Raw genomic sequence first — 22,112 nt, forward strand, 5'->3', positions numbered from 1 at the left:
TTATGGAGGGTAGTCCCTGTTTATGCATTTGTGTTCTCTGAAAAAAATTGTAAAATGGCAAATGTCCTTAGATTTTGCGACAACCAAAGCAAGGGTAAAAAGGTCACACAGACAAACCATTCAGTAAAAATGCAAGAAAGACCCAGGCTAGATAAAGTATTTATTTTGTAATACCTTAAACCTTCTGTAGTGGGTACCTAAGGGTCATTTGTATATATCCCATGAGGCTCTGCTACAGGACATTTAAGGTATTATGCAGTAAAAAACTCTAGCTTGGCTGAAATTTTAGGACAAAGGATATTTACTAAGTTTCTTCTACGAATTTCATAAAACAAATATTTTGTAATTGAAACATTGTAATATTATATGAATCCACAGAAACAATTCAAATTCTGCAGCAGTGACCTTTTATTTTAGCAAAAACTGTGAAGTCCAGTCCTTTGTATTGGTTGCCAGTATGGTATGTCCTGCAAAAGCTCGTATTTCCATAAAAAATGTCTCTCTTTGAACATTTGAAAAGGTAACATCCTTAAAACATTTTGAGTGATTATATATATTTGTAAATGTTAGGTGTTGTCAAAAAGTTACACAAAGAACAACATTTTATGCAACCTGTTCTCTAGCAAGAAAATAAATGCTTTAAAAAATGTCATAACCAGAAGGAGCTGCAGAGGATCTCCTGAAGATGTTTCCAAATGAAGTTATAATGGAACAAAAAGTGTTCCAAAAGCAAGACTGGATGTCCAGTTTAAACAGTCCTGTTAAGTTCTCTAGATATAGTAGGTCATTGAAGAAACTGAGCAGATATATTAACTGTTACAGAAATGATTCTGAAGACTAAAACATTTCAGCTATTGAAGTTTGTCCTTGAATATTCAAACATAATAATACTTTTAATTATATTGATGTAAATAGTCAATGACATGTCAAGCATAGTGTTAAAATTAATGTTTTTATAACTGGTATAACATAATGATTGCTTTCACAAAGGAACAGATACATCTTTTAAGAAAAATAGGATGCCATATACGGACATATACCATTAAACCTAATGAGATAGTTATGGTGATTTGCATGTCACGAAGTAGGAAGAAACACCAGAGAAACCAGATGGAATATGCATTTCCTTCAGGTCTACTGTGTCTGTTTGTTAAGCTTCCTGACATTACATCCTCTTTTTTCTAAATAGCAGCATTCTTATTTCTTGTAAAGCACATTAGAAAACGTATGTTTGTTTTGCAAATGTTTTAGTAAATATTCATCTACTTGAAAAAGAATAATGATTTCTGAACTTTTAAAACAGATATTTAGCAAACAGTGATACACTCTTCTGAGCATCTTCAAATGAACTTTACATTCAGGGTATTTTAAATACAATATTGACAAAATCTTGGCAGATGCGCGCGCGCACACACACACACACACACACACACACACACACACACACACACACATTTTCTGACAAATTAATTGTTCATAGGTGTGTACTAGGCTACTGGCTCTGGAGCCTTAACAAGCCTAGCCCATAGAAGTGCCCTGGCATCGTGCTGCTTAAACTATTCATAAATTCATAGTTAAACATCAGGATACCTTCTGTTGCATCTTTTGCTTGATGTTTGGAATTTCTCTACATTTTCAACATAATATTCTGCTGTTGTTTCTATAATATTCCATTTATACTGTTCAGGTGTTGTTTTCATGATATCCTGCTTATATATTTATTTGTAATCCTTATTGGTTCCCCTATGTCTTTCCACTATGCTGTTTGTAGACATAATAGAGTTACATTCTATTTCTAATTCCTTATGTGTCTCATTAGCTCAGGTCTGCTCTTATGTTCAACAGTTGTGATGATCTTCAGGTTAGCCCTCTCCCCCTGAAATTCCTTCAGGAAGTTTTTGGTAGTTAAGAATGTTTTCTCAGACCAGCAAATCCTGAACATCTTATATCAGACTTTTTGCTAAGAATATAGCCAGAGACAATCCTTCAGCAGTGCTGGAGATACCCTTATGCAGGATAAACAAGGAGAACCAATGTGTATATTAACAAAGATTTTAACTTAAAAGAACTGTCATTTTTTTCTAGGTCATTTCTGGGCAACTATACAGTTTATTTAATTCTCGTATAAGGTTGCCACATACTGAAACATGCAGTTAGATGTATAGTACTAGAAAGGATGTGCAGTCCAGAACCTGAAATAGGCTTGCTCCCACCAGAAAGGTATCCCTCCCTCTCATTTCTATCCCTGAGTTGGGTAAAACTAAGTAGGACTCTACTTGTATGCAGAAGTTCCAAATTAGATAATCACCTTATAGTCATTTTAGCCCATTTAAAACAAAGAAGCTTGCATTCTGATAAATCTCTTAAAATTACAAACAAAAACAATGTATTATCTGTTTTCCTTTCCATTTTAAATTATATTTTTTTTCTGAAATACTGGACTCATCAAAGGGCTGGCCCCACTCTGTTCACCCTTAACTGCACTCAGGCTCACTCCACATCCTTACCTGACCCCTAATTCCCCCCTCCCCCCATATACATTTATATTTCATTGTCTCCACCTCCTCAACCAGTCTAACCAATAGTACTAATACCAAACCCCGCCCATGTCAAACTTCATCACCAAAACTCAGACCCACCTCCAAACTCCTCCCATAGGCACTCCAGCATCATACCACCTAACTCTAAGTCTAACTAATCTGCTCTAAGTTACATCTACCAACATCTTTCCTCTGCTCTCACATCACCTTCACCCTCAACCAAGTTATATCCTCAGTACATTCCTGTACAACAAACTGTAATTTCCAGTATACACTTACTATAAAAACTGCTCTTACTAGACCAATTTCTTCTAAACTACATGACTTCTCCCCAACTCTATCCTTCTAAACTATAGTCTCCCACCACATACTACTCCATTTAGTCCACTACACACCAACACTTCATATAGCCAACCCACCATAGAGCCCTCACTATATTCTATCCCAACAGTTCTCCTTCACAAACACAAAATATTACCTCTCCAAAACCCAAAAATGGACGTAAAATACAAAGAACTCACAACTATTAATAGGCATCCAAACTATGGCCACACCTCACTAGGGATAACTATAGATTGGGACATTCACCCCAGTCCAGGACCAAATACAACCCACAATATTTGCAAACCAAAACACAAACCCTCCACCATCACTGTAACACAAATACATCCTTACTATATATCTTTCATGTAAATGTCAAAAGTATCCAAAGTATTTGTAATAAAGTAGCAGAACACCATGCTTGGATAGTCAAACAATCCCCAGATATACTCACCAAAAGTGAAACATAGCTAAAACAAAATATTAAAAAATGAAGAGATCCATCCGGCCAGCTACAATATCTTAGGAAATATATAAAAAAGCTGGTGGCCTGGCTGTTATTTGCAAAAATACTCTACAGCTCACGCTATCCCCCTTCAACCCCTCAACCTTTAATAATGCAGAAATCATCAGCAACTTCTCAGATGAAACCTGTGTAAATCCATATCCATAACTTATATCTATATCCCTTCTGGGAGTAACAACAGCACTACCAAAGATTTTATACCCTGGATCATAGGTGCATATGTTCATAGGTGTGTACTAGGCTAATGGCCCTGGAGCCTTTACAAGCCTAGCCCATAGGATTCCCTGACATCGTACCACCCGACCTTAGTTCCTAGTGCCTCTGTCGAGTAAAGCCACTGGAGTGATCCCTGGGGTGAATTGTCTATTTCCCATCCACTCATCAAGATTTCTCTTGAAGAGGGCCAGTGAGGTGCTCTGTTTGACATATATGGGAAGTCTATTCCATAGCACAGGCAGTCTCTGGGTTATGAACCTGTCCCTCCAGCATGTTCTGTTGACTGTGGTCTCTGGAGCATGTGGTGTGGAAGGACTGGGATTTCTTTAGATGTAGCATTTCTAACAGAGCTGGGCCAGACATGGCTTTGTACGTCAAGCAGAGATCGCCTCTAAGTAGGCAATATGAGACAGAATAGTTGGAGTTTTTTGAAACTGTCAATATAGGACAAATGTTTAAGGCCTAGGATCCTCTTTGTGAGGTGCTTTTGCGGTCTCTCCAGTTGTTGCGGGTATTTAGTGAGGTACATGCCACATGGGGCATTGTACTCAGTGATTAGCCTAATGAGGGAAGAGTAGAGGGAGACAATGACCTCTTTCTTCCTGGATGCAAAACCCTTAATAATGAGATGTGCCACATAGAAGGACTTTCTGACCACAGTGATAATGTGGTGGTCAAAAGAGAGGTTGCTGTCAACCTGTGTTCCCAAATCTCTTATAATGCCTTCTGTGTTCAGTGGACTACCATCGATGTGGTAATTCATGGGAACCAGGTTTTTCCCAAAGGGGATGATGACACATATTTTGGGATTGAGTTTAAGGCCATGGTTCTGGCACCAGTCATTGGTCTCAGTGAGACCTTTCTGTAGGATGTCAACATCACTTGGGGAGTTAATAACAGCTCCCAATTTGCAATTGTCTGTGAACTTCATGAGCCAGCATCCCTTCATGTTGGCCTGGACTTCAGAGAAGTAGCTACCAAACAGGAGAGGACCCAGGACCGAACCCTGTGAACACCACTTGTGACTGGTCGGCAGCCTGACTAGGAGTCAGCTACTTTCACACTGCGGGTTCTACCTGTGAGCCACTTTGCAACCCACCTAGTGATATAGGAGTTAATGCCTAGCTTAGTGAGTTTTTCTATGATTCCTGAGTGGGGAATGGTATCAAAGGCCTTGGCCAGATCAATGTAAGCTGTATGAACAACCTTGCCTTCATCTACAGCTCTGGTGACTCACTCAAAGAAGTTGACTAAGTTAAGCAGGCATGATCTACCCTTCACAAAACCAAACTGTGTGGGATCCAGAGTTTGGGATTCCCTATATCCTTGTTTATTAGGTACATGATGATGTGTTCCATAGCTTTGCATATCAGCCTCATCAGGCTAATGGGGTGATAGTTCCCAGGGCGTGTAGTCACTCTTCCTTTGTGAAGAAGGATGATTGTAGCAGTGTGCCATTCAGTAGGGGCAAACCCTGAGGTGAGGCTGTGATTGAACAGGGAACACAGGTGAGTTGCCAGTTCACCCTGTAGTTCATGTAGAATACAGCCAGGGATATTGTCAAGTCCCATAGAATTTGTATTCTTGGCTTTGTACAGTGCTGTTTTTGCCTGTGTAGCAGTAATACTGGGTGCCTGGCAATCTACTGGTATTGTGACTGGTCCTTGTGGAGGGGGGGGGTTAAAGTTGGTACTGAATCTGTCGGCCAGTATATTGGCAATATCTGTTGGCTCGGTATAGGAAATACCATTGTGCAGTAGCTCAAAGCAAATCTGGGTATTGCCATGTAGATTCTTTACATTATTATAGAAAGCCTTGTGGTTGTCTTTACTATCTGCTGCAATTCTGTTTTCATAGCTAGCTTTAAGGATTTGATGAGGGATCTCAACTTTTTGTTAAGGCTGATAAGGGAGTTTTTCCAGTCTTGGGACTTTACCTTATTCTGCATCAGTTTCCTTCTTCTATTGTAGAGTTTGTTTATGGCAGGGGACCACCAGATTGGCTTCCATTTTTTGGAGGACAGCGTCTTGATTTTATTGGGTATGGCAAGATCCGTGCATTTGTGTATGTGTTCGTACAGTGCATTGGTGTATGATTCAGTGGTCATAGAACTATTCCCCATTTGCATGAGTGCCATGAAGTTAGTCACCTCTGTTTTTAGGAGCCCAAAGTTAGCTTTAGAGAAGTTTTTCATGGTGGTTAACTTTGCGGGGGTGGGAGGGATGTGGATGTGGATTTCCAAGGTGATTAGTTTGTGGTCGGATCTAACCAAGGAGGAGTTGACTACTGGTGTAGAGCAACGGTCGTCCTTGTTAGTAATGACCAGGTCAAGGATGTTGCTACCTCTAGTGGGGGGTAAGAACAAGCTGGTCCAGGACATTGGAATTAATGAATTCCAAGAAACATTGGGCAAGTGTATTGGTACATGAGTAGTTTTTCCCAGTTAATGGAGGGGTTGTTGAAGTCGCCCAGTATGAGAGTGTTAGGTTGGACCCTAATATTCACCAGGGTGCTATGGAATGTGGAGTGTGAGTCTTGGGACATGGTTGGAGATCTGTAGGACCTGAATTGCTGTCTTACCCAATGTTAGCTGCACCTGAAGTGTTTCGGATGCATTATCTTGGCCTACCAGTCTGGAAGTGTGCGCATCCTTTATGAATATGGAAACAGCACCACCTTTAGAGCTCCGTCCAGGTTCTGGGGCCAAAAGTCATGGAATGAGTTATAGCCTGGTAGTGCAGGGGTGCTTTCTGCTGCCTTGAACCAGGTCTCTGTTATGGCACAAATGTCGATGTTCTCCATTTTAAGAAGTGCTTCAAGTGAGTGCATTTTGAGATTTAGACTTCTAGAGTTAAGCAGCATGACCCTCAGATTGCATTTGTTTGTAGCTGTTATGGTGGTGATTTGGTCTTTGGAACACTGCCTAAAAAGGCACTATAGGGGTGGCAAGAGCCCTGGTCAGTATCCGGAAGCCTAGGGGTGACAGATGCAGGTCATCTCTGGTAAAGCATCAAGGTCTGTCAATCATGTCATCCCAGGCAGACAGATACTGGATCCCCTTAAAATGACACCAGAAACTTAGCCAGTTGTTGAAATCAATCATTTTCTGCTTGTACTGTGGTATCATTCTGGGTGATGGTAGGATGCTGCTCAGGGCTAGGGTCATACCCGCCTGGGTTACATAATCTGAGGGCTCCTCCATGTCTCTTTTCATGTAGTCCAGGTAGGTATGTTTCAGGTCATTCACACCCACATGTACAATGACAGTCATATTTGTTCCTGCTGTTGAGGGACCTAAGTGTGTGCATTATGTGGTGGATCCTGTCACCTGACAGGCAGCTGACTGTTACTTTCTCCTTATTCAACCTAGTGAGTGGGACATCAGTGTGCCTCACTATTGAGTTACCGCTTTTTGCCTTAGGGGCTTTGGTTGAGTGGCACACTGTTTAGGAGAGTTATGTGTCTCATGATTACTGTTGTGTTCGAGTGCATTTCTGCCTTGGAGGTCTCTGCTCTTTGGGTAGATTTTTATTGAAAGCCTCCGTAAAAGTAGGTGTGTGGTTTGTGTTTTTATTTGAAGGCAGTGCTGGTGTGTGTTCTGGAGGGCTGTGTTCCATGTGGTATGATGCAAGTGTTGACCTTCTCCTCTTGACCAGCCATTCTGGTCTTGGCTGGAGAGTGCATGACTTCCAATTTGGATATATAAGTGCATCTCTCGCAAGTCTGAGTGTTGAGATGTAAGAGGAGAGGGTTCTCAGTGTACATGAGGCAGTTGCTACATTGCCTCAGGATGCCCAAGTTCACCAGGTTAATAGGAGAAAGCACAGTGAACTGACCTTTAGACATGCCTGGAGAGGTGGGCATTAATAAGTACTGGAGCTGTTTCCTTGTAGAACGTTTAGTGTTGGTAGCACTTTTGTGAACTACAATAATTGCTACAAGAAGTCTGGTAAAGTGCTAGACTAATAAGCTAGTAAAAGTGCAGGAAAGGAGAGAACTAGCAGATCTAATGGAAGAATTGAAGAGCAGACTTTGGCACCGCCCAGAAGCTTACAAACAGTCCTGGATACAGCAAATCTGTATCTGGAGTAGACTAGTTACAGGAAAGGAGGAAAACATGGGCAAATGCGGGCTTTTAAACCAGAAAGTTGAAAGAGATGGAAAAACTGCCAATAAATTACAATTTCTGGGCCAGAAACCACTCCTCTTGTGGTAGATAGGCTACCTAGTGCTTACCACTCCCACTGATAAGCTAGAAGGCTTCCCTCCAACACAGAAAGGCTTGCGGGGCTGAGAAGCTTATAAACAGTCCTGGATACAGCAAATCTGTATCTGGACTAGACTAGTTACAGGAAAGGTGGGAAACAAGCTTAGAATTTTTTTTTATCGCGGTGGTGCAACGATAGCATTGTCACCTCACAGCAAGAGGTTCTCCAGTTCGATTCTCAGTTGGAGCACCTTCTGTGTGGAGTCTGCATGACCTCCCCGCAGTCGAGTGTCATTCAAAAGACAAGCGTGAATGGGTGTGCCTTCATTGAAGGTTGGCGTCGGGCTGGCACCTCGGCACCGTAAAAATCTACTGCGAATTATTAGCGGGCCGGAGTTCCACTGTGGCGACCCCTAACCGGGAAAAGTGGAAAGGGAGAAAGGAGGAGCAGAAGATAATTCAAGGTTAAGAAATTAAGTGGGTTGGCTTTTTCAAATGTTCTCTCTGTATTCGGTAGAATGACCTAATGACACTAGACTGGGAGGAGTGTCCCAGATCAAATTTACAGTAGGGGCAGGCAACTGCAAAGCCTCCAAGTATAAGAACAAGACACCAATAGGGAACTAAATCAGTTATATGATACACTCCTTGGTAGGAAGTCAGAACAAACAAACAGATGTTTAACAAATGGAGAAAATTTCCTGTTAATACCTTACACACAGTGAAACTAGCTAGAAAAGATTTACAATGTGACAGTAAAAACCTTATTTTTCAGGCCCTGTGAGGCAGACAATTTTAGTACAACTGTGCAGATTAGTTTATAGCTATAAAATACAGTAAAATGTATGCAGCAGACAATAAAAGTGCTATAAATATCTTAGAATAAGCAATAACTAGTAAAAATAAGCAAAAAACAGGATACTTAATGTTATATATCACAGATCAGAGTTTTGCTCAGTGCCCCTCCTCCCATTAGCTCTGAGTGAAATGGCAGAAACACTCACAAGGTAACTTGTTAAGTAACAGAAGGTTGAAACCTGAAACAATTTAAAAAAAAAGCTTGAAAGAACCAATGAGGTGCTTATTCCAAGCTGTAGTCCAGGTAACCCCAATCATCCAATGACCATAAACAATACACTCTCACTGAAATGTAAAATGGCTTTTACTAAACTAAGATGGCCTGAAAAATGTGCTCAGACACGCATTCTCTGCAAACAAACAAGTAGGCCCAGAAACACAACTAAGCCTCTCCCCTAATAATATTTGCTCCTTGGACTCTCCTTTCAATGTATTAAGTGATCACCTCCCCACATTTAACATCAGAGTCTAACATTTAACCCCCCCCAAACCCCACCATATCAGTAAAGTATGTAATCTTTCCCACTTTCAAATAATGTTTTTATAAACAGATTGTATCACTGTAACTGACAAAATGTAAAGAATCTCCCTCTTGATTCCATCGTAGAATTCAACCAGACCTTCCTAAACAACATGGCCGTCTTCAGAACAAAATATGTAAAAAACACAACAACCCACTGGCTAACCAAAACTACAAAACTTCTAAGGAAACACAGGGGCAATGCTTGCAAATCTTGGATCTCAAAGAAAACTCCAACCAGCCTCCTGGTCCACTGTAAATCAATTCCTTTCACCAGGACAGGGTACAATAATGTGAATCCTTCCTAGCCAACCAAAGTACCTCAGACAATACCTCTGTTCCCCCGTTGTAAACTTAGTATCATTCTTACTCAAACTACATTCTCCACCCCCCCACCCACTCAACCCCCTACAATAACTCTAACCCACACTCTTTTTCTCTACAGCCAGTTATTCATAAGAAACTCCTTCTGAAGCTAAATCCCGCCACCCTAGCATCTGATAATCTCCCAGTAGAATATATAAAACAATCAGCTGAGGCAATAGCCTCTCCAGTATCAATACTTATAAATTGCTCAGTCACAGAATCTTACATGCAACTGCTCTGGAAAAAATGCTACATCCTGCCTTTACATAAAGGAAGATGTTGCACAGATATAAGTAACTACTGCCACATCCAACACATGGTAAAAAAAAACAGACATTAGTCTCTTTTTACAGAATAAATCAAAATGTCATCAACTCAGACAGAAAACACTTAGCTTTAACACTGTTTCTCCCACCTCTCCTTTATTCTGCCCCAGTTTTTCACTAACTTACAATCCACAAACCTAGAAAAGCTTGAACAATGCTACCATACCACAAGGTAACTAAATTTGATGGAGGTCACCCACATTGGACCCATCATAGTTTAGCACTAAAAGAGCATTCAACCACCTAACTACCAGTTCTACTCTCAGCTTGTCATAATTCACAAGCTTATTTACAAACCCACCAATTGCCCAACTCTCTCTGCCTTCACTCATGAATACAAACCAGTTAGATCCCTATGCTCCCCTGAAAAGCTCTTCCTACAAGTTACCAAATCCAGCAATGCAGCAGGTGACACCCTTTTCTCCAACTATACAACCAAAATCGGGAACGCCATACCTCTTCCACTAAAACCAGTGCAGCACCACACATCACTTAAACTCCAGCAAATGTCATACCTATCTAAGCTTTGACTCTGCATATGTACTACACCCAGATAACTACTTTACTTTCAACTCGCACAGACTTACCCACCTTAATAACTATCTACTGTCCTCTATCTACTAATCATTTTACCTCCATCTTCTCCTCCTAATCTCTCTACTTATTACTTTCATTCCCACTGAAAACCCCCATCTCATTGACCTCTAAATATCCTACACTTCTCCTCCACCTTATTTACATTCTGTAACCAGTTTTCTGCTCTCATATACTTTCTACTAGGAGCTGCAATAACTGTACTAAGAAGTTTTTTCTTTGTTTTCTTTTACATTCCCCTAACTTGTATAACATCTATTATCACCATGTTCGATATATTTAGTCAAGTTTTATTTACTACTATATGTTTATGCATTTGACTGATCTTACCATTTCTCATATAACAAGTTTTCCTTAGTTATAATGTCAATATGTTTACACAATATGTTGATGTTATCTTTTAAGGACTGAGAGTACCACTGAGTATACTAACATTTAAGGACTGAGAGTACCATGGCATTTACCAGCATTAAAAGACTGAAACTACAATTGAGTATATCAGCATTTAAGGACTGAGAGTACCATTCAGTATATCAACATTTAGAGTACCATTGTGCTTACCAACATTTAAGGACTGAGAGTACCATTGTGTATACCAACATTTAAGGACTGAGAGTACCACTGTGTATACTAACATTTATGGAGTGAGAGTACCATTCAGTATATCAACATTTAAAGACTGAGAGTACCGTTGTCTATACCAGCCTTTAAGGACTGAGAATACTATTATTATACTATCATTTAAGGACTGAGAGTACCATTGCATATACCAGCATTAAAGGACTGAGAGTAGAACTGAATATACCATCATTTTAGGGTCGAGTGCGCTATTCAGTATACCAATATTTATGGAATGAGAGTACCATTGCATATACCAACATTTAATGACTGACAGGACCATTACATATACCAACATTTAAGGACTGAGAGTACCACTGAGTAAATCAACGTTTGATGTTTTGGGAATATTGTGGAGTATGCCAACACTGGTAGTCTGAGACTACCACTGAATATAATAATATTTGAGATCTCAGAGTACCAGTGAATATACCAAAATTTCAGGCCTAAGAGTCCCTCTTAATATACCAGCACTCGAGGCCTGAGAGTGGTACAAGCTAGGTGTAGGTTTTGGCCTAATCACTGTGCCACCTGATCCTAACCTAACCTGAGTGCTCAGTATGTCTTTTTCTAGTACACTCATGCATTTTCTGCTGAATTTATGTAGCAGGCCATAATCCCATCTTAATCGGAGTGCCCACAATGTCTTTCTCTAGAACACTCATGCATTTGCTGCTGAATTTATGTATCGGTCATGTAGGCAAGAACACTAAGATATTTCCTAACTATGGTTATAGTTGTTCAATGCTACAGTTATTAAAATAGTTAATTCTGTAAATTCCTCCTGGGGAAGAAATATTGTTGTCTTGTATTGAATATATTGGTATTCAGAGACTGATGTATTTGAACTGGACCTGAATAGAATTAATACTGTATATAAGCAATCCGTATCCCTGGAAACAAATATCTGAGGCCAGTTATTTAAAATCACTTATTGAAACTCTGCTGAGAAGTAGAAATTATCCATGTATGGAAAAGTGTGGTTACATTTTTACCTTTAAGAATTCAAATAGCTGAGCCATGGCCTCTAGAAACATCCTTGGTGCCAGGACCCCAGGAGAACTGTAGACTGAGAATAGTTTTGTGCCATTTTGAGCTGGAGTTATTTATTCTGACAAGGCTATATTAGTTTATATAAACAGACATGCCCAAAACAATAGTCCAAGAAACAGTCAGAGAAAAAACAGGGCAGCTACCAGCTCAGATGCTGGACTTATTTCATGTGCAAGATTGAAAATATATTTATTTCATTTTGTTAACCTGCTAAGTAGGCTGCTTGACAGACCATTTTTAGTATAACCCAGGCCAATCATTTCAAGAACTTAGACTGCAGATAAGCAAATAGTACATGAGAGCAGCAGCAGTAGCCATGCATTATGACATCCGCTGTACATTGTTGGTAATTGCAAGACAGTTGAGAAGAAGCATCTTACAGAGATTTACAAGAGTTACTTTTAAATATCACTTGCAGTATTTACTGCTCATCACGTCCATTACTTACATTTTCCAGTTTAGTGTGTACATTATATTATTCATAGAAGACATTGGTAGTTTTGTCATGTGGAATGGATGATAGCAACTGTTTTCAAGTTTGTTTTTATTGTGATGATATATGTCCAATTTATTTAAGTACAGTCGCTGAAGAAGGTGAGTTGTTTCTTCAATTTTAGTTAAATAGGTCTCAGTATTTTGAGTCCTAACATCACAATAGGAAGATTGTTCTAGACTGAAGGTGTCATTTTTGGAAAATGCTGTCTCACCTACAAAGGTTTTAAAACAGGGTCTGGAGTTTTTTCAAATGCATTCTGGGATTGTAGGCTTAATGCTTGGTAATGCATTTAATGGTGGGGGGCAGGGGGCTATCTTGAACACTTGTATGTATAGTAATGTTGCTCTGCTATTTTTCGGTAACCACTTAAAATGTTCCAGTAGTTCACAGTGACGGGTATAATTCTCAGTTAGTAAAGCATATCTGCGGATTTTATTTATGGCTGTCTGTATCTTTTGTGTATTTTTACTGTAGTAGAACATTACCAAATGTAATCTCTGCCCCATTTTTAGTAGAAGAACATTTCTTGCTAAGGAGTGACAGGTAGTGGGAGATGGAAGAGAAGTTATTTTCTGGCAAATCTTTAGTCAGTTAAGTGTTTTGTGTACCACCTTGTCTGGGTGTTAGGTGAAAGTTAATAGAAGGGTCTCTGCTTAATCCTAAACTTCTTTGTTTTGTTCCTTGTAGAAAGATAATGCCATTGTTGTCTTTAATTAGTACAGCAGGTTTTTCAAGCTGTTTGTCTGTTGTACCAAAATTAATAGTGGTAAAGCTGATTGGATTAATCAATAATTAGCAATTAATGAAACTGTGTTGCCTGCTTTTTTGGAGGTTGGCATTATTTTTTTATTTGTGAAAAAGTACCACAGCTGAAATTGCGAAACTACCTGTTTTAATACTCTTTAAACGTTGAAAATAAATATATGTTTTTCATCCCACTTAAATGTAGGACTTCTTCAGAAATACAAACAGTAATCAAATTCAAAGACTTCTATTTATAAAAACTTTTTAAAAAACACGCCAAAATTCTATTACACAAATCCGGTTCCTTTTAAAGGAACATGCAAGCAAAAAACATTAAAACATCTGTTGATGTAAATGTGAATCTAGAATATATGCATAAGAACATCAAAACTTTATGTACACCAGTATAAAAAAACATAAAAAATATATATACATATGTGAAATATGAAAAAGTAAAAAAGTACATGCAAGTACACTTTTGCGCTAATTGTAAGTGCGAGTGATTATTTTTTTTTTACTCTAGGAGTAAAAAACCATCTGCATGCACCACTACATTATGCTAGATGAGGTCATAAGGGAAGATATTAGTAAATAGAAAAGGAACAGACCAAGGACTTAGCCCTGTGGGACCTCTGCGTTAAGCTGAAAATATTTCCCTCGCTGCACTTTAATAACTTCAACATTTTTTTTTGTACAGAAAAGTATGTACTTTTTTCTCAACAAGTTTGTAAGCAGTGGTGAGGGACTTGACAAATGTGATCTGCAAACGTCTAGACTGAACAATGCTGTTTACCTAATATATGACCAGATCTTATAACCACCTATCTGCAAGGTGTTCTTCCCAGCTGTTGGCAAAAATAAAGAACCTGTTCCAAACCTTTCCTCTCTGATTGTGAGAGATGTGGTGGAATGTGAGATGACCACCCTTTCATTTTTTGCCAAGAAAATTAGTTTTTTTGTAAACATTCTTATTTTTGAGGGGGGTCTCTCTTTATCTTATTATCATATGGTCTCTGCTGTTTCTTTTTGCATGCTTCTACTGGGAATTAAGGTGAGATCATCAAGGGGATAGCTACATAGGCTTGGAGAGTTTCTGGAGTACTATCTGAATGGAATCTTGAAACATCTCTTTAAAATCAGACATTGTCTTCACTGTTTATCTTGAGTCAGTGAGTAGCTTGTATGCAGCAATGTCAAACAAGCTATCTCAATTTAAAGGGACATCCAGCAGAACTGCTTCATCCTAATGGTAACTCTCAGTTCCTATCCAATCACAGTTAGGAAAAGCAACATTCCTAGCCAATCACAGTGAGGAAAAACAACCACACATGTAGATACAACATATGAGTATGCGCTGCATCATAGATATATTCAACTATATAACCTCCAAGTCTATAAACTCCTTTCTTTGTTAACCTAACCTTAATTTGACAATGCCTTTGTAATTCTCTGCAGCCTCGCTCCCCATGAATTTTTTTTTTATCTGCCCTTGGTAATTTTGTGGTCTAATCACTAAACTGTAGAAACAAAGATCTTCATGCCACACCAGTCTAACAATGTTGAGTCTATGTCTGGCAGCAGGGTAACAAAGAATAAAGCCTTCTCAGTTCAAACCAGTGCCAGCTAAAACATTGCTGGGTATGTTTTATGACCGAAAAGGCATCATATAGGGGAATCATTGGCAAACTCACACTCGTTAAATTCTGCTCTTTTCTCATATATTATTAGAGATCACAAACCAAGATCAGTAAGAACTATGATTTCATTTATCAACTTAGAAATAATACAACCAGAAAAAAAGAGGAAGCAGTTGGTATTAAATAGTATTAATTATTTCCCTTTCTTCATGCTTTTATGATCTCAGTAGTGTTAGTTTTTGTAAGCTGTAAGAGGTATGATAGTGCAAATACATGTATTTACCTATGTTGCTTGCTGTATTGTATCAGACAGTCTGTGTTGTAATTCATTTAGTAATGGCTTCTGTATGTTTGGGGGTAATATTCCTGTGATATATAAACCAGGTATTCCAATGGATGTGGTCAGTCAAAGGCTCTGTTGCAGTGTTTAATGCATGGTTACTTGTATCAGGATTAAGTGTCCTACATCCATCTTATGTGACATGCACAAGTCAGGCCTTCTTTATGGATCCCAGTATAATATATCTTATCTGCTAAGGGTTGGAGGCTGTCTGCCATGTTTTGCAGAAGTGTCTACCAGTAAGCCCTTTCATAAAAAAATTGGGAGTCCATAGACATCCAGTCTTTTAATCTTTCACTAGATGAGCAGTGTGTGTGTGTGTGGGGGGGGGTACTTTTTATCAGTTCTAAACAGAAAAAATGTTCCTCATATCCCAAGCCTGAACCATTTTCTGTTATATTTTACAAAGGAATTGCCCACAGTTGTGGTAGCTGTGTCCTGATGTACTCAAAATGCATCTTTTTTTAAAAAGTATATTTTATCTCCAAATGTAATATTCTTCTCCTTAAATTGAAGGCTTCAATGAAAGTTGCATTTAGGTGAGCAATTATCTCCAGCTGTATGTCTCTGTGTAGACAAATATTTACAGTTGAACATTCATCCTTAGTCTTTTTGCAGACGCTCCTACTTCTTATGCTCTAGACAATGTCTCTGCCTTAGAGGAAGTAAAAGATGTAGATGATGAAGGAGATGCGAAAGAAGAAGCTTCTAAACAGGGATCCACTATGTCTCCTTAACACATCTACTCAGATACCACAATAGCTTGCAAATTGTAATTCAAGTACACAAATACTCACAATTCATGCACTCAAGCTCATCGTATTAACAGCAGATTAAATGGACAAAAGTATTTCTGCATGAGGCACTGCCGTCCTGCATGTCCCACACCCCTTATTTTATTAATTTTAGTCCAAGGCTGCTGAAGGTTTATCAAAGAGTGATCACATGTAAATAGTGTAAGACTCATTTTGAACTTTAGCTGTGAAATTGCGATATCACAACATTTAAAGATACATACAATACAATCTCAGTCGTGATAACTGAGCAAAAGAAAAACAACTAGCTGCCAGCTGGAGCTCATGTTTTCAGCAACACTGAGACAAGCTCAGGTAATTGTGCTCCTTACAGGCTCACTAACTTTACATGTTCCCCCACCAGTGCTTTCACCCTTTTGGACTACTGACCAAGGAGATTCAGGTGGAAAATCCATCTCAGTATGTTCCATAGAGGGCTTTCTTGTTGTGTTAAGATTCGTAAAACTTGACAACTAGGATGGTGTTTTCCTGTAACTATTAAAGCTGCCGAATATTTTGAAGGGTTTTAATACAGGAAGCCTTTTTATCTTTATTTTCTTTGTTTCTTAACATTTTGAGTACTGTACTTAGGTACTCAGAGCCTTCAGAAAACTGGGGCAGGAAATGTGTTTCTTTTCCTTAGAAGGTTGTCCTTTTCCCAGTATCTGGATCTCCACCTCTATTTGGAACCTCTCCTCTAAAGTCTTTTTTTTTCCTTATTAGCTAATCACCTGATTTCATGGACCTGGCTCTGTTATTAAAGCCCTTCTAAAATTTGATGTTATCCAAGGTATGCCGTACAGAAAGATACACTGCACACTAGAGTGAAAATCCTTGAGGGAAACTGAATGCCATCCTCAAATTTGTAGTGATTTCTTGGGGGTATTGACACCTAAATAAAGTTAATATATGATTATCTTCTTGTTATGAATAACAAAAAGAATGTAAATTTAAGGTGAATGTGGAAACAAAGCAAGGATAAAAAAATAAACAAAAAATCACACCAGACAATAATGACTTCAGCAGAAAATCAAATGGCTTGTAAATAATTTTTGCTGTTGAGAGAATTTTAGCCAAGAAGACTAAACTAAACACAGAGTGTGAAGAGGGAGTGAAGGTCTTGAAATGACTGTTTTTTTTTTAAAGGTAAGTGTGAGATCAGCTTTGGTACTTTAAAAGGGTTTTATTATACAGGACGTACTGGAAAACTTTCAGACTGGTAAAGGAACATATGAAGGTAAGGGATAAACCTGTATGTTTTGAATATTGTAATGCTCTTCCTCTCTGAAATATATAATCAAAGGTTCCAGTCCTCCTTGTACAAGAGTCAAAATCCTATATACTTCCAAAAGGTAACATATTTTCTAAATATTTATCTGCATCAATGCCAACACTCCTGCAATCACAAATATGCACTTTACAAAACAGAAAGAAATAAAGACTGGAAGTTATATTGTGATTGTCTCCCCTTATAACAATTTAGGTCTAGTACCCATGATTACTCTTTTGACTTTTGAAACAGGTATGGGTGTATCAATGCCTGTTCAATACTTTCATTTGGATATAATACAATTCCGTAAAAAAAAAAAAAAAAAAAACTATATATGTATATATATATATATATATATATATATATATATATATATATATATATATATATATACATATATATATATATATATACCCCACTAGTATTGCAGGAGTTTTGTAAATTAAAATAAAATCTAAGGATCAGTGTGTTAGGCAACTGAATAAATAAATATATCCGGTTGTAATTGTTTTTGGTTTCTGCAAATTGACAGCTGGCTCTAAAGAAGCAACTGGATAATGTTTATGTTTCATGATCTGTCATTTGGTATTTAACATTTACATTGAATGTTTTAATTTGATTGTTTGTATTCTCCAGTCAGCCACGGTTCTTTTTTTCATAAATGTTTGGTAATAAATCAACTTTCTTTTCTCCCCCACAGTTCAGAATATTTGCTAATCAGCTAAACAGTGAATCTGCAACAAACTCAACCGACAATCAGGATCTAAAGGCAATACGCATCGCATCCTTCAATCCTATTCTTGACCCCTGGGTTTATATCCTGCTCCGTAAATCTGTCTTTACCAAGCTCATTAAAATTTTCAAGAGAATATTTTCATGTGCTTTTATCAGATGTAACCATAGTGAGCAGAGTCCTGATCTTCCAGAAGCCCCAAGCACCAACAACGAAACTGTTTTCTATCTTAGGTCAAGGCAGAGCTGTCTCATGGTTCTCCTTCCAGAATCTGCTATCACAGAACACAATGGGACAACAAGCTTTAAGCAGCGAACGTTATCATTTGAGAATGAAGCACATGAGCTAGATGAAGAATTTAAGAGTCCAGGAAAAACAGAAGCAAACTGTGAGCTGAAGGCTGTGGAAATGCCTTGCAGCAGCCCTGTGTGTTCAGTTACAGCCGATCTAGACTGTGATGTGGAAAAACAGACATCAGTCACTACTTCTATAAGTGGGCATCAAAGAAAAACAGAGGATGGCTATAAACTCCGATAATGTTGGGAAGGAATACTAGCTTAAGATATATTTTATGCAAGAATGTGAAATGAAAAATGTCAGTGATGGTGAGGGGCATAGAGCATTTTATGCCTTTGCCTCACAACATCAGTTTATGCCTGAGCCAGGATTTACTGTAATAATGTGGGTTTCTCTCACACAGCACTGTTTACACATTGCACTATTAACTTTAACAAGGATGACTTTGTTTGGCTCAGCAGTTTATTTCCTCTACCTTTGTACAAGAAGGTGGAAGATTGTAGCCCTAAATGCAGAACTCAGGCAAATCTGCACTTCCCAAATAGTCATGTAATACTGTGCTAAGCAGAACAATTATGTTGTATCCTGGTGGCTGTCTAGATGGAAGAAAAGAAGCCAAAACATGGATAATAGAAGTTGATTATTTTTTCACTGGTGTTCTTGTTTAACATTATACTGCGGTGGTGCGGTAGCATTGTCGCCTCACAGTTAGACGTTGCACATTCGATTCTCAGAGCATCTTCTGTGTGTTGACATGCGTGAATGGGTGTTCCTTCGTTGAAGGTTGTGCGTTAGGCCCGGCAAGCCAGCACATAAAAATCTACCGCCAATCATTAGCGGACTGGAGTTCCGCTGTGGCGACCCCTAACCGGGAAAAGCTGAAAGAAAGACAGACAGAGTTCTTGTTTAACATTATTTTGCACAGTACAAGCAGTTTCATGTAACGTACATCACAGCATATGCCTGGAGATAAGCTAACTTAAATTGATAAGTCCTAAATCCAGCTCTTTTTAATGGAAAATATTAGTAAAATATGACAGCAGGCCATGTGCCCACACTGATTCCTAGAGGAAAATCTGCCATCTTTTTGCTTTAGAGCACTTGTGTACATCTTTCCTCCACACTGACCTTAAAACGTATTTTCAGTGAAAAAAAGCAATGCTATTGCAGCATGGGGAATGCAGGGTTCAGAAGTCAAAATCTGTTAACCAACCTTGAATTGCTAGAGGCAGAAGTTCTGTCAAAACATTGGTACAATAATTTACACCCTATGTTTAATTAACATGTTGGTGCTGCGGTAGCATTGTCGCCTCATAGCAAGACGTTTTCCCGTTCGATTCTCAGCTAGAGCGTCTTCTGTGTGGAGGCATACGTGAATGGGGCATGCCTTCGTTGAAGGTTGTGCATCAGGGCTGGTAACCCGGTACGTAAAAATCCACTACCAATCATTAGCGGACCGGAATTCCGCTGTGGCGATCCCTAACCGGGAAAAGCCAAAAGACACAAAGACATATCTAAGACTTTGCTTTAACTCTTACAAAATGTAAAGTAGAATATTGCAGGCTACATTGTGTCTTTGTCTTGAACTATTATTGGTTTCCCCATCAAGTGAAAAAAAAAAAAAAAAGCAAAGGCCCCATGAGAATAGACCCACTTTAAGAACAATAATTCGTGTGATGAAATCAATCTTTGCTGCGAACCAGCATAATTCCAACAAGCCGTGGTCTACAAATATCATTACATTCCAAAAACAATTTTGTAAACAAAAATTAAACATGTTCCTTGCAGAAGTATGGCCATTTATTTCAGCATTGCTATAGAACGTACAGCATTTCCTCCAGTACATCTGAAAGTAAGTGAATATACTACATATCTGAGTATTTATTTTCCTCACTCAGATCTAGCATCTCATTCTTAGAAGAGGTTCTAGGAGCACCAGACCAGCTACAAATTATAATTAAATGCTGACTGGCTTATTCACTGGTAAATTTGAGTTCTAAACAGTGTTAACACATGTTTATTAAATGCATTTACTACTTACCTAGGCTTGCATTAATCACTAGATCAAATGCTTCATTTTGCCAGCTGAGATGGATGTAGGAAGTAGACAAGGTTATAAACCAAATTAGTTGTACATGTATTTTTTTTTAATATGGATTCATGTGTCCCATACAAAATCATAACACAAATCTACACAAGATATGTGCTGTGGTCCTAGGTGCGATTAATCACCAACTTAAACCCAGATACTGACCCTAGGCATGACACATTACCTACCTAAGTATTATTTTCTACCTTGGGTGTGGTAAAACATGACTACTGTTTTCTTACTCAGAGTGTGATAAAACATCTACATGAACACTGTTTTCTGAACCTAGATATGATAAAACATCTGTATTAGCATTCTTTTCTATAGATATAATAAAACATCTATCTGAGCATTGTTTCTGACCTTAGGTGTGACAAATCATCTACTTAATTATTGTTTTCTGCTGGAGGTGTGATAACACTAAAGCATTCTTTTTTTGATACTGTGTAAAATCACATATATCTGCTCAAGCACAGCGGTTATCTTTATCTACAAGAGATGACACGCTGGTCTTAATACTCTATAAAGGATAGTGAATTAGAGACAGTCTAGAGGAGAAAAATGTGCATTTTCATAAGTTACTGAACCACACAAGATAATAAGCCTAATTCAAACATAATCCCAATGAGTCTTATCCTTTCTCGAGTTGGCATCGGGAATCTAGCTATAGAGCATAAAATGCTGGCATCGGGAGTCTAGCTATAGAGCATAGAATGCTGGCATTGGGAATCTAGCTATAGAGCATAGAATGCTGGCATCGGGAATCTAGCTATAGAGCATAGAATGCTGGCATCGGGAATCTAGCTATAGAGCATAAAATGCTGGCATCGGGAATCTAGCTATAGAGCATAGAATGCTGGCATCGGGAATCTAGCTATAGAACATAAATCTAGCTATAGAGCATAGAATGCTGGCATCATGAAGCTAGCTATAGAGGATAGAATGACATAGACATGCAGGGTCATCAGAAAACTTTTTGGCCACCAAATGTACTGATGAGTAACACTGCAATATACCTTCGGAAGTACCTACTGGTATATGATGGTGTCAGCTAATGGATATATATTCCTAGTCTATAGAATATCACCACAGGTCAAACAAATTACTACTTTTATTACTTTTTAGGTTAATCTTAATGATTGGACTGATAGACAATTTAAACTAGAATTGTCTTGTACAGTCCTGCTTGATTTGGGAGGTGGCACTATTAGCTTCTTGAAAAGGGCGGTACAAATGTTTGTATGACAACTTAAAGGTGTATATGGTCAGCATCTTAAAGTCCTTGGGATCACTTGTGTAGTATTCCTCTGGTGTGGATATGTTCATGTACTCCTAAAAAAGAATCCCATATTTTCTAATATTCTTTCTGAACTAAAGATTCAAAATATTCAAGCCTCCTTTTGCAATAGTGCTCACAGCAGGGCTGGTTAGCCCTGTCTTAGCACACGGAAGGAACAGAATTCAGCCCTTCCAAACTTAGTGGCAGACATTTCATATACGGGATTGAGGTGTGCTATGCTGAGAGACTTGAGTGTATTTTTTCTTCTTCGATAGTAGTACTTTACTG

At 38.5% G+C, this 22,112-nt stretch overlaps 1 protein-coding gene across 1 annotated transcript in view; it reads left to right on the plus strand.

Annotated features, from left to right (window-relative positions):
* Nucleotides 1-19,843, plus strand: part of LOC122817643 (prostaglandin E2 receptor EP4 subtype-like) — a 45,463-nt gene extending 25,620 nt beyond the window's left edge. The window contains exon 2 of the mRNA XM_044090702.1: nt 18,127-19,843. Coding sequence (XP_043946637.1) covers nt 18,127-18,696 — 570 coding nt within the window. The 3' untranslated portion in view covers nt 18,697-19,843. The remainder of the gene's footprint in view (nt 1-18,126) is intronic.
* The last annotated feature ends 2,269 nt before the right edge of the window (nt 19,844-22,112 follow it).

This window comes from Protopterus annectens, chromosome 13.part0, assembly GCF_019279795.1.
Source record: "Protopterus annectens isolate FY-2018-M chromosome 13.part0, PAN1.0, whole genome shotgun sequence".
Taxonomy (NCBI): Eukaryota; Metazoa; Chordata; order Ceratodontiformes; family Protopteridae; genus Protopterus; species Protopterus annectens.